The sequence below is a fragment of the Piliocolobus tephrosceles genome, chromosome 6, assembly GCF_002776525.5.
Source record: "Piliocolobus tephrosceles isolate RC106 chromosome 6, ASM277652v3, whole genome shotgun sequence".
Taxonomy (NCBI): Eukaryota; Metazoa; Chordata; class Mammalia; order Primates; family Cercopithecidae; genus Piliocolobus; species Piliocolobus tephrosceles.
The window spans coordinates 54650188-54663607 of NC_045439.1; the positions used below are offsets into that span (position 1 = coordinate 54650188).

General features: G+C 43.3%; 1 protein-coding gene across 2 annotated transcripts in view; it reads right to left on the minus strand.

Annotated features, from left to right (window-relative positions):
• Positions 1–12101, minus strand: part of STYX (serine/threonine/tyrosine interacting protein) — a 53678-nt gene extending 41577 nt beyond the window's left edge. For both annotated transcript variants that reach the window (XM_023222609.2, XM_023222608.2), the window contains exon 1: positions 11730–12101. In XM_023222609.2, the coding sequence (XP_023078377.1) occupies positions 11730–11786 (57 nt within the window). In that variant the 5' untranslated portion in view covers positions 11787–12101. The remainder of the gene's footprint in view (positions 1–11729) is intronic.
• Positions 12102–13420: the final 1319 nt, after the last annotated feature.

The following is a 13420-nucleotide window of genomic DNA, read 5'->3' on the forward strand; positions in this document are numbered from 1 at the left end:
ATATATATACACACATATATATATATATACATATATTTATATATGTATACATATATATATATATATACATATATGTGTATATATATATATATATGTAAAGCCTAGGAGTGGAATGGACATATAGCCACACAAAGACCTGTACATGAATATTTATAGCAGCTTTATTTATTGTAGTCTCTAAGAACGCAAATGTCTATGGTCTCTTCATACAATGGAGTAGTACTCAGGGATAAAAGTCTACGGAGTACTCATAAACACAACAACATGGATGAATTTCATTGACATTATGTTCAGTGAAGAAAGCCACACACAAAAGAGTCCATTTGCATGATTCCATTTGTATCAAGTTCAAGAGCAAGGAAAACTAATCTATGTTGATAGAAATCAGATTACTGGTTGTCTGTTGTGGAATGGGAGAGGAAATGCCTGGAAATAGATGTAACCTTCTATGCTAACAGAATATTCCTGTATCTTGATGGGGTAGATTACACTAGTGTATGTTTATCAAAACTCAATGAATTGCACACTTATTATTTGTACATTACACTATATAAATTTTACCTTTATTAAAAAAAATCATCTAGACAAAAGACATTCCATACAAAGGAAGGACAATCAGATGGACACTGACTTCTCAAGTGCATGAAAGAAGCCGGAGGACAAGAATAATTCATTCAAAGTGGCAGGACAAAAACAACTGTTAATTAAGAATATATGCTCAGAAAAATATCTTTCAAGAAAAAAAGTTAAGATGTTCTTTGAAGAAAGGATACTATCATTGTCTATTTTAGTCACAGAGAACCTAAGTAACTTGATTTTGGGTCCAGATAGTCTGAATCCAGAGTTCATTCTCTTAATCAATACACTACACAGTCTTTCAATGTAAGAATGAACTTTACGGCAAACATATAGTTACAATTAAACAAATATTAGCTGCATAAAATAATGATTAATTTATGGATATTAACAGAATAGAAATAAAGCATGTAATTTCTAAGCCAGTAATAAGGGAAACATAATTGTTTACTAGATTCTTTTCTTTTTTTGAGACAGAGTCTTGCTCTGTCACCCAGGCTGGAGTGCCGTGCAGTGGCACGATCTTGGCTCATTGCAACCTCTGCCTCTGGGGTTCAAGCAATTCCCCACCTCACCCTCCCGAGTAGCTGGGATTACAAGTGCCCAGGTAATTTTTGTGTTTTTAGTAGAGATGGGTTTCACTACCTTGACCATGCTGGTCTTGAACTCCTGACCTGGTGGTCCACCTGCCTCGGCCTCCCAAAGTGCTGGGATTACAGGCGTGAGCCACCGCGCCCAGCTCAGATTCTTTAACTTACTAATGTGTTATGGTAATCTTTTTATACATAAATCTTTTTGCCAGGTATGGTATCTTACACCTGTAATCCCAGCCCTTTGGAAGGCTGGGGCAGGAGGATGGCTTGAGCCCAGGCGTTCAAAACCAGCCTGGGCAACATAGGGAGACCTAATCTCTACAAAAATTTAAAAATTAGCCAGGTGCAGTGGTGGTGCATGACTGAGGTCCTAGCTACTTGGGAGGCTGAGGCAGGAAGATCACTTGGGCTTGGGAGGTTGAGGCTGCAGTGAGTCATGATGATGCCACTGCACTCCAGCCTGGGCAACAGAGACAGACCCTATCTCAAGGGGGAAAAAAAAAAAAAGGAAATGAAACAAGGAAAAAGAAAATAGTTTTTAAAGACTTTAGGCCAAAGACTCTTTTTAGTCATGGTACTCCTAATGATAAGCACAGTGCCTGACACAGAATAAGCACAAACTAGATGCATTTCAGAGATCTACTGCACTAAATGCTATTGACTTTGTTTTTCTTTTTAAAAGATTCCTAAGTAGTCTAACAGCCAGCCTTATCTTCCTGAAGCAACTTGTCAGAGCTGTGAAAAAGAAGAAAATTAAAGAAATGTAAACTTTTGAATTTATCTGAAGTGAAATCACTAAATTTTGTATAATTAAAGAAAAAAAAAAAACCAGGGCAACACATATCAAGGAATGGTGTACATATATTCTGGGAAATACTTGTGTAAGGGAGGGAAGACTTTCCCTCTACCGACAGGATTCGCTAACAGTGTATTAAATAAACTAAATGGAGAAAAGGTATATAAATTTATTATGTGTATGGGAGTATCACAGGAAAAAAAGTGTATCAAAAAAAGTGATATTTTTAAAAAGTGTATACAAAAAAAAAAAAAGCCAGTGATATTTAAAACCAGTCTATGAAATAAACTAAAAGGAGAAAGGGTATAGAAATTTATTATGTACATAGGGGTATCACAGGAAAGAAAAGTGTATACCAAAAAAAAAAAAAAAAAAAAAAAAAGATATTTAGGAGCCTATATACCCTTTCTATAGGATGGGGGTAGGGGTATATAGGCAATTTCGTATCACCACCAATGATCTATTTGAAGCTACTATAATTCTGGAGAAAGACAAATGGGCCCTCAGAATAATAATAGATGATACTTTGTGACAGTTTGTCTGGGTGTGGTGCTGACTTTTACTCTCCTCTCCAGTGATAAGAGTTAATCTTCCCTGGTTGATGAAACTCCCTGGGAGCAAACTGAGCTTCTTTTGGATGATCTGTCCTTAGGTAGATAATAGGAGTTCAGAGAAAGGCTTTCTCCCCATTTGCTACTTTGCAAGTGTTTCCAACTTAAAGTAATCAATCTACCAAGGTGTCATATTTTGCAGTAGCATTTCCGCAACACTTTCATTTGGCAACACGCCAAAAGACACTCAAAACTACTTTAGTATCAATTTTATCAAAAAATTTCTTTAGGGAGAAACAGTATTTTCACTGGTTACTAATTTAAACAATTTTGATATTAAAACAAACAGGTACATATGGGGTAGAATGCAAAATTTACCTGAACCTTTTAGCAAAACCAAAGGCTTCAAATAAATTTTGAGCTTTCTATAAGGTTATATGTAATACAACATGAAAGACTCTCTTGATATATATACAAGGAAGATATTATAAGAGGGAAAAGCAAGCTGTATACTAGGAGGGAATGAAAATATTCCTAGTCACAGGACAGATAAGAAGCCTTCTTCAGAGAACATAAGTAATTACTGCAATAGGTATGGATCCATTGAAACCTAGAAAGCTTTCTCTCACAGAAAAGTTCATTTGGAACTATTCCTGGTGTTATCATCAGATGCTGATCTCAGAATCCACCTTCTTCGCTGCCCTGACCCAGATTACTACCTACAGAACAAACCTTAAACCTGGCTGTCGGCCGGGCACTGTGGCTCACGTCTGTAATCTCAGCACTTTGGGAGGCCGAGACGGGCAGATCACGGGATCAGGAGATCGAGACCATCCTGGCTAACTCGGTGACACCCCGTCTCTACTAAAAATACAAAAAATTAGCTGGGCATGGTGGCAGGCGCCTGTAGTCACAGCTACTAAGGAGGCTGAGGCAGGAGAATGGCGTGAACCCGGGAGGCAGAGCTTGCAGTTAGCCGAAATCTCGCCACTGCACTCCAGCCTGAGTGACGGAGCGAGACTCTGTCTCAAGAAAAAACAAACAAACAAACAAAAAACCTGCCTGTCTATGGATCCTACTAATCAAGATTTTAAGTCTGAATGCTCATAGTCTTCTTCTACCACATATCCATCTGTCTGAACACGTGTCTAATAACCAAGTCTTACCACTATCACACTTAATTCTTAATCTCAGCCTGCCCACACTACTCCTGAAATCTATCCTTTTAGAAACTGTGGTATTAATGGAAGCATCTTCGTATCACCACCAATGGTCTATTTTAAGCTACCATTGTAATTAATCAGTAGAATCAATTCCCCAAACCTTATGAGTAGCCAAGCAGTTCAACCACATTTACCAAACCAAGGCAAGCCAGAAAAACCAAAATAACCCTCTATTGTGAAACACACCATGATTCTGAGAGAAATTAATTCACAAGTGAAAATCTTTCAATCAACATGAGCTACAAGGTACTACATACATGTTAAAACATCCTTCAGAATTATCTTCTTCCTTCCCATAAAAATGATCTATAAAACTGCATTTGGATAGAAAAAGAAGTTACAAAAATATCCAAAGACCCTCAAACATATCAGTGAAGGATATAGACTGTAACCATTAGATAAAATAAAAAATTCTTATATGGATTGAAATATGAAATATGAACTTTTACAAATACAGTAGTCCCCTTTATCCACAGGTGATATGTTCATATGTTTGAGGATAGTGCCGAATCCTATATACACAATACTAAAATAGAATACAAATTTTACATAGGCTGGAGGTGGGGGGCAACAGTTTGGAGGAGAAAAAAATCATCAGAATACTAGACTTACACTGGGACATTCCACAAAACAGAAAAGTTAGTATTGTAGTTTCTCTGCTACAAAAATAGGTAAACCCCTCCAAAGTCCTTTTCCTTTAATTCCCACACCAAGCTTGATCTTTGCTTAAACCAAAGGAGAAAACAAAATGTTTCACTCAAATAAAAAGAGAGGGTGGGCAGGGACTGCAGGGGTAGAAGAGCACTCGAGTTCAAGATATTTTCTAAACCAGCAATTTTTAAACCTGACTGCACATTAGAATCATCTAGCTTCATTCAGACAAATTAAACTATAATAGGTGCTGGTAAGTTCCAGGCATCAGTGTTTTTAAAAATTTCCTTACTCTACAGTAAGGGTTAAAAAGCACCATTCTAAATAAAGGAGCTAGAAAAGGAATCCTCAGTCAGGTATGTTAAGTAATTCCTATCTTTGATCCTGTACTACGGAATCCACAAGAAAAATGGAAAGGGAAACATGGAAAGTTGCTAAACTGCAATGTAAATAAATATTTCATTTTCTATCAGAAGAGAAAACATTAACTTTTAAATTATAAAACCTACTGCCCCAGCTACAATCAATTTGCTTAAAAAATGGTACTATCAGCTGCTCCTTCTTCCTAATATCTAAGTTCACTTAAGAAAGGTTCAGTCTAGGGCCGGGCACGGTGGCTCAAGCCTCTAATCCCAGCACTTTGGGAGGCCGAGACGGGCGGATCATGAGGTCAGGAGATCGAGACCATCCTGGCTAACACGGTGAAACCCCGTCTCTACTGAAAAATACAAAAAACTAGCCGGGCGAGGTGGCGGCGCCTGTAGTCCCAGCTACCTGGGAGGCTGAGGCAGGAGAATGGCGTGAACCCGGGAGGCGGAGCTTGCAGTGAGCTGAGATCCGGCCACAGCACTCCAGCCTGGGTGACAGAGCGAGACTCTGTCTCAAAAAAAAAAAAAAAAGGTTCAGTCTAAATGGAAAAAAATAGACAATGACCAAAAATTGTAAGTGTTACAAAGGTAAGTATTATTAAAGTACCAAGTGCTATAGTACCTGGGGAAGTGAACCAGTCTAGGGGCTGAGGAAAGGAGTTAGAGCAACTGGCAAACAGGAAAAGCTTCTCTGAAGAAATGTTGCCTAAAGTGGGATTTAACCCAAGGGTAAGCAGTTAATTAGGTGAGGGTAAGGAAGGTACTGGCAGCCAAGGCAGGGGAAAATAGCAAACATAAAGGTGGGGGGGTGGGGGTGGGGAAGGGAATTAAAGCATATCAGGAACTGAGAGAAGATAAATATGGCTAGGGCTCACAGAGAAGTGAGCAATAGTAGCAGCTCATAATGAGGTTAGAGAGGTATGCAGATGCCAGACCATACACGACCTTGGAAATAATGTCAAGGGTTTAAACTTCATCTTCAAAACAATGGAAAATCATGAAAAAGTTTTAAACAAAAAAAGTAACACTCTTTCTGCAAACTGACTAAATTTTTGTTGGCACTGTCCTATACAAAGAATACCAATATTTCAAGAAACATGAAAATAATATTCTTGTAGAGGTGACAGAATCATCAAGCTGTCACAGCTTGATCACATTAACATTAAAATCATTCTGCTTGAATTCCATTGTTATTAAATTTGGTCTATAATTTGGCTTTCCAGGTAGTGCTCCCTATGTCAAAGAAATAATGCTGGCTGATCACTCTAACTACTTAAGACCATTTGACACTTTATCTCACTGGAGATTAGAAAATTAACAGCATTTATTAGTCAGTTTATTATGAATAACTATATGCTACTATTTAATAGTTTATTTATGTGCCCTCTATGTATACTTTTATCAGCCCAGAAAGTACCCTTTAACTGTGGAAATGTTCCTATGGTTTTGGTGGGAGGGCTACCAACAATAAACTTCACTCCTCTAGTCAAGGAATTAGGGATATGACCTAGATTGGGCCCCTTGTATCTGCCCTTTCCTGGCTACAGTGACTGATCCAAAGTGTGGGAACATGACCTAAATGAGGCCATTCCTCTAGATTTCAAACACAGAAGCTGGAAGTGCTGTTTTATTCCTCAATAACCAAACTCATAAAGGTGTGACCCCAGAGCAGCTGATGGCCAAGCTTGACATCTTGGAGAAGCCGGGGAGAAAGCAGACTCAGAGAAAGTAGAGATAAGAACTCATGAGAGGCAAAAGCAGTTCTGATGCTTTATAATACCTGGGTCTAGTCAAATGCTTGAAACTAGCTGCACCACTACCTTTCTGGATTTAATTACTTTTTTCTTTTTTTTTTTTTTTTGAGATGGAGTCTCGCTCTGTCTTCCACACTGGAGTGCAGTGGCTAGATCTCAGCTAACTGCAAGCTCCACCTCCTGGGTTCACGCCATTCTCCTGCCTCAGCCTCCCGAGTAGCTGGGACTACAGGCACCCGTCACCACGCCTGGCTAATTTTTTTTTTTTAATTTTAATTTTAATTTTTAGTAGAGATGGGGTTTCACCATGTTAGCCAGGATGGTCTTGATCTTCTGATCTCATGATCTGCCCGCCTCGGCCTCCCAAAGTGCTGGGATTACAGGCGTGAGCCACCGGGCCCGGCTGCATTTCATTACTTCTTCTTTTTCTTGCTTAAGTTCGTTTTTGTTGCTTGCAACCAAAAGATACCAAACATGCAATATTATGAAATATGGAATGAATTGGCTTTCAGCAGACAATACTTGCATCATTATCCACTAGCTTTAAGCATTACCTCTGTCCTTGTGATGCAATATGAAATACATGGTCTTTCTCTCCAGTTCCTGTCAGAGTCCTCCTAAAACTCTCGGAATTTTCTAAAAGGAGTGTCTTTGGTTACTTATGAGCCACTATTTATGATCAAACCTGATTATGCTAATGAAGTGATTTAGGGTGGGGCCAGTCACCAGAAAGACCATGTGACTAGAGGGTTGCACTCTCAGCCTCACACACACACACCTCTATGGGAGGGGCTGGAGATGAAGTTCTATAAAAACCGTTGATAAGATTTGTTGAGCTTCTGGATGGAAACACTGGAGGTGCTAGTGAGACAAGTAGGAGGCAGGGAATCTAAGGCTGTTTCACCCTGACTTCCCAGAACTAAACTGAAAGAAAAACCCTAACTTTCCATGCCTAAGTAACAAAAGGACCAGAGGATACTCCTGTTGTAACCACCCCCCACCTTTTCTGCACAGTAGACGGGAAATCGGCTGTCCTCAACAAATCAAGACTGAATGCCGGTGGAATCTTCGTTTGCAACTTTGTAACTTCACTCTAGTCACTGAACGGTTGCTGTCCACAACCAAGCCCACTGATGGGAGGTGGTGGGTTTGGCAACCTATCAGGCCAATTGCAAGCCACCGCTTCATTTACATGAGGTGTACTTGGAGTGGCCAATGGGAAACTTCTAGGGGGTATTTGGACCCAAGAAGATTCTGTAAAGCGTGGGGCTGCTAGGGCGGCTGCCACACTGTGGAGTGTTCTTTTGTCTTCAATAAATTCCTGCTTTTGTTCTTTTGTTGCTTCATTCTGTCTGCTTTGCTGGGAGTTTTGTCCAATTCTTTGTTCAAAACGCCAAGAACCTGGACAACTTGCAATCACGACTCTCCACTGGTGACACTGGGATGGTGTTGTGCCCCTTCCCCCATACCTTGCCCTATTCATCTCTTCCTTCTGTCTGTTCACTGGATCTTTTGTAATATTCTTTATAATAAATACGTAAATGTACTTCCCTGAGTCCTGTGAACCACTCTAGCAAGTTAACTGAACCAAGGAGGGAGTAATGGGAACCCTGATTTCCAGTCAGTCAGGAGTGTACAGGTGACAACCTACTACTTGTGGTTACCATCTGAGGTTGGGGGCAGCCTTGTGGGACTGAGCCATTAACCTGTGGGATCTAACTAACTTCAGGTACATACGTGACAGAATTGAATTATAGGACATTCAGTTCATGCCTGCTGGAAAACTGCTGGGTATGGAAAAACCCCCACACATCTGGCAGCATAGAAAAAGAGTATGTTTTTTTATGGCTGGGCGCGGTGTCTCAAGCCTGTAATCCCAGCACTTTGGGAGGCCGAGACGGGCGGATCACGAGGTCAGGAGATTGAGACCATCCTGGCTAACACGGTGAAACCCTGTCTCTACTAAAAAATACAAAAAAACTAGCCGGGCGAGGTGGAGGCGGAGCTTGCAGTGAGCTGAGATCCGGCCACTGCACCCCAGCCGGGGCGACAGAGCCAGACTCCGTCTCAAAAAAAAAAAAAAAAAAGAAAAAAAAAAAGAAAAAGAGTATGTTTTCTTTCTTTTCTTTTTCTGAGACGGAGTCTCGCCCTGTCGCCCAGGCTGGAGTGCAGTGGCCGGATCTCAGCTCACTGCAAGCTCCGCCTCCCGGGTTTACGCCATTCTCCTGCCTCAGCTTCCCGAGTAGCTGGGACTACAGGCGCCCACCACCTCGCCCGGCTAGATTTTTGTATTTTTTAGTAGAGACGGGGTTTCACCGTGTTAGCCAGGATGGTCTCAATCTCCTGACCTCGTGATCCGCCCTTCTCGGCCTCCCAAAGTGCTGGGATTACAGGCTTGAGCCACCACGCCCGGCCAAGAGTATGTTTTCAACAGTCCCACACAGAAAAGACAGGTATATTCCCACCAAGAATTTATCAGTTTTGCAGGAATAAGGCATACATAATAATATATACAGTACCAGATTAAATGCAAAGTCTGGGAAAATTTTAAACTAGAATTTTTAAGATTAGGGCAGGGAAGAATTGAAGTGTATTAAAAAGAACAATAAGGAGGCCAAGGTCCTCCTGGTGTTTTGTGCTACTGTGTTGTTAATTTGGCACATCACTTATTTTCAGTAAGGTACAATTTCTTCACCTGGAATGTGGGACTCTACATTATTTGTAAGGTTGCTTGCAGTTAAGTGCTGAAATTACTTTATCATTTTGAGGATATAAAAGCATACTCCTTCGCGGTAGCTCAAACCTGTAATCCCAGCCCTTTAGGAGGCTGAGGTAGGCGGATCACTTAAGGTCAGGCGTTTGAGACTAGTATGGCCAACATGGTGGAACCTCGTCTATACTAAAAATACAAAAATTAACCGGGCGTGGTGGCAGGCACCTGTAATCCCAGCTACTCAGGGAGCTGAGGCAGGAGAATCTTTTGAACCCGGGAGGCGGAGGTTGCAGTGAGCGGAGATCGCGCCACTGCATTCCAGCCTAGGCAACAAGAGCGAAACTCCGTCTCAATCAATCAATCAATAAAGCATACTCTTCATTCACATTATTGTATGTTAAGTATAAATTCATTTTTACAACTAGCCTAAATATGACCTCCTTTTTTCTTATTTAAGAGTATATTCGGCCGGGCACGGTGGCTCACGTCTATAATCCCAGCACTCTGGAGGCCAAGGCGGGCGGATCACAAGGTCAGGAGTTTGAGACCATCCTGGCCAACACGGTGAAACCCTGTCTCTACTAAAAATACAAAAAAATTAGCCAGGCGTGGTAGCGGGTGCCTATAGTCCCAGCTACTCGGGAGGCTGAGGCAGGAGAATGGCGTGAACCCGGGAGGCGGAGCTTGTAGTGAGCTCAGATCGTGCCACTGCACTCCAGCCTGGGCGACAGAGCGCGACTCTGTGTCAAAAAAAAAAAAAAAAAAAAAATTACCTGGGAATAGTGGCGCGTGCCTGTAATCCCAGCTACTCGAGAGGGCTGAGGCAGGCGAACTGCTTGAACTGGGACCCGAGGCGGAGGCTGCGGTGGGCCGAGATAGCGCCATTGCACTCCAGCCTGGGGCAACAAGAGTGAAACTGTCTCAAAAAAAGAAAAAAAAAAAAAAAAAAAAAAAAAAAGAGAGTCTATTTTTGGGCCAGGTGCGGTGGCTCACACTTGTAATCCTAACACTTTGGGAGGACAAGGCGGGAGGATCTTGAGGCCAAGAGTTCAAGACCAGCCTAAGAAGCAACCCCATCGCTACAAAAACATAAAATAAAAATAAGCCCAGTGTGGTTCCAGCTACTCGAGAGGCTGAGGTCAAAGGATGGCTTGAGCATGGGAGTTCGAGACTGCAGTGAACTGAGATCGCACCACTGCACTCCATTTTGCAACAGTGATACCCAGTCACAAAGTCTCTACTCTTAAAACAAAAGTAATTGTCAAGCATCAATACCACAAGAGCGCCCTCCAAACAAAAATGTGAACCTAGGCCGGGCGCGGTGGCTCACACCTGCAATCCCAGCACTCTGGGAAACCGAGGCGGGCGGATCACAAGATCCGGAGATCGAGACCGCCCTGGCGAAAATGGTGAAACCCGTCTCCCCGAAAAATACAAAAATTAGCTGGGCGTGGTGGTGCGCGCCTGTATTTCCAGCTATTCGGGAGGCTGAGGCAAGAGAATCGCTTGAACCCGGAAGGCGGAGGTTGCAGTGAACCGAGATTGCACCACCACATTGCACTCCAGCCTGGCGACAGAGCAAGACTCCGTCTCAAGAAAAAAAAGAACCTCAAATGAAGATATTCAATAGAATAAATATTCGGAATAAACTGAATGGTCTCCTAAAAATAGGGCTTTATTTTTCCCAACTACTTTAAAGGTATTTTTAACTAGCGATGTTAGATTTTCTTTCTTAATCCTACTAAAGCATAGCTGAGTATCTTCGTCTTGTTAATTTAGCCTCCGGAAAATTCTAATTGAGTAGTCTGCAATGCCGTAAAACGTTAAACTAGCAACAGATGAAAAATAAAATCCGAGTAGAAACAGCAGGCAGGGATGTAAGGTGGAATAAAAATAGCCACGAATTAGAAACCAGGAAAAAAGGTATATAGAATTTTACTTTCAATATTAATTTTCCTCCAAAGGTCGAGATTTCTGATTTAAGAGTTATCAGATTCAGATGAGCTAGCTTTGAGACACTTTACTGTGCGGGTCATAGCTTTGTCTAAAAACAAAAAACTTTGGGAAACTTTTCAAAGGCGCGCTTCCAAACTTCAGGCGCCGAGTCTATTCCGCATGTGGGGCCATGTGTCCCACAAGTGAATCGTTTACACCACAGATATTCCTCAAAAGGAGGTTAAAACCAACTTCGCTTTCAAGTTACTTTGACAATAAAAGAGGAACCTTACTCCAGGTCAGTCCTGGATGCCAAGCCTAGGGACTCAGGGATTGCTCTTCCTCTTCTCAAATGTAAGTACACCAGACGCTGTCCCTCCGCGGGGTCTGGAAAGGACGAGGAACTCAGTCGGAATTGGAGCCGACTGCTCGGCCTCAGAGGTCCCGGGACGCCTTCAGGAGGCAGGGCGCCCGCGCAGGTGGGGGCTAAGACGGTTGGGGACTGGGATTGCCCCTCGGCCGGAGCCACAGGGAGAGGCCTGTGCGTGGCAGCCACGGGGCCGACTCACCTCGGCGTCTTCCTTGCACTGTGGAAGGGAAGGGAACTCCAGCTTCATGTCCTCCATGGTGCTGGCCCGCGGGCTGGTGGGTGGGGTGGGAGAGTGTTACACAGCCGGCCGACCCTTGGGCTGGCTGCGGCGGCGGAAGGAAGGAGGGCCGGCGGAGCGGAGGGCTCACAGGCGGGCGGCGGGCTTAAACTAACACACGCAGACTAGAGGGTCCCAGTGACTCCAGCGGCAGGCGGCAAAGACGCGGAAGAGGAGGGTCGGGCGTCTTACACCCGGCCGCCATGCCGCTGCCGTCTCCCTCCCCTAAAGTCTCCGCAACCCTCAGGCCGCCCAGGATCCAGCACGGGCACCAGCCCGACAACCGTCTCGCCGCCTCCCTCCCGCCCCCTCCACCCGCGCCGCCTCAGCCAATCCCAGCCCACGTTCGCCTTCTGCCCGCCCTCCGCCGCCGCCAGGTGTCAGCGCGCCGCCACCCCTGCTCCGCCCCTTCGCTAGAGCGCAGACGCCGGGGGTTGGGGGGGCGGAGCCTCGGTTGCTGCTAGGCCACAGCTCACCCGGCGTGGAGGAGGCGGGGCTGCGGTGGGACAGGACAAGTGAAGGTCCTGGGAAAGGCAGTGGGGCGGTATGAGCCAGCTCCGCCCTTTCCAGACAGGACGTAGAGCCCTTCTTTAACGTAAGAACAGGCAGGCAAAACCTGCTACCCACCAGATAGTGGCATCCGAAAGGAAAGCTATAGTTTCTCCCCTCTCAAAATTCTGCACAATCTATGCTGAGTTTATAACCAAATGAAGAGTTCGATTTAAAATCACGTAGTGCCATGCAGAAAATGAAACACCCATCACCTTTAAGCAAAGACTTAAACGGCTCAATGCTTTAACAATTCTTAAAAGTATTTTAAGAGTACTTGAAAATACAACTCCGTTTAGATTACCTAGAAAATATCAAGAATGACAACTGAAAAAAATCAGAAAAAGGAACTGATAGCTGACTCAGTAAATTGTATATAATACTGTAAAGCTTATTCCATTAATTATTATATTTTGAAATAAAATTAATAAACCACATGGCTTTCAATATCTTTTAAAAGGAGTTTGCCAGCCTGGGCAAAATAGTAAGACCCCCCCCAACTAAAAAACATTTAAAAAAAAAAAATTCCCTGGGCGTGGTGGCGTGTGCCTGTAAACCCACAATGAAAAGATTTGGACCAGGCACGGCGGCTCACGCCTGTAATCCCAGCACTTTGGGAGGCTGAGGTGGGCGGATCACCTGAGGTCGGGAGTTTGAGACCAGCCTGACCAACATGGAGAAACCCCGTCTCTACTAAAAATACAATAATTAGCTGGGTGTGGTGGCGCATGCCTGTAATCCCAGCTACTTGGAAGGCTGAGGCAGGAGAACCACTTAAACCCGGAAGGTGGAGGTTGCAGTGAGCCGAGATAGTGCCATTGCCCTCCAGTCTGGACAAGAGCAAAACTCCGTCTCAAAGTAAAGAAAGGATTTGTACACCAAACTGATTCTTTAAAAAACCACCACCGGCACAAAGGTAAAAGGCAAGTCACTCATTAACTAAATGCAAATTATAAGTGAAAAGATCACGCAGATACTTGACTTAAACCTCCCCCTACATTCTTTTCATATTGTCACATAAAATGCACTGCCAACACATAGAAACAGAACTGTATAATAATTTG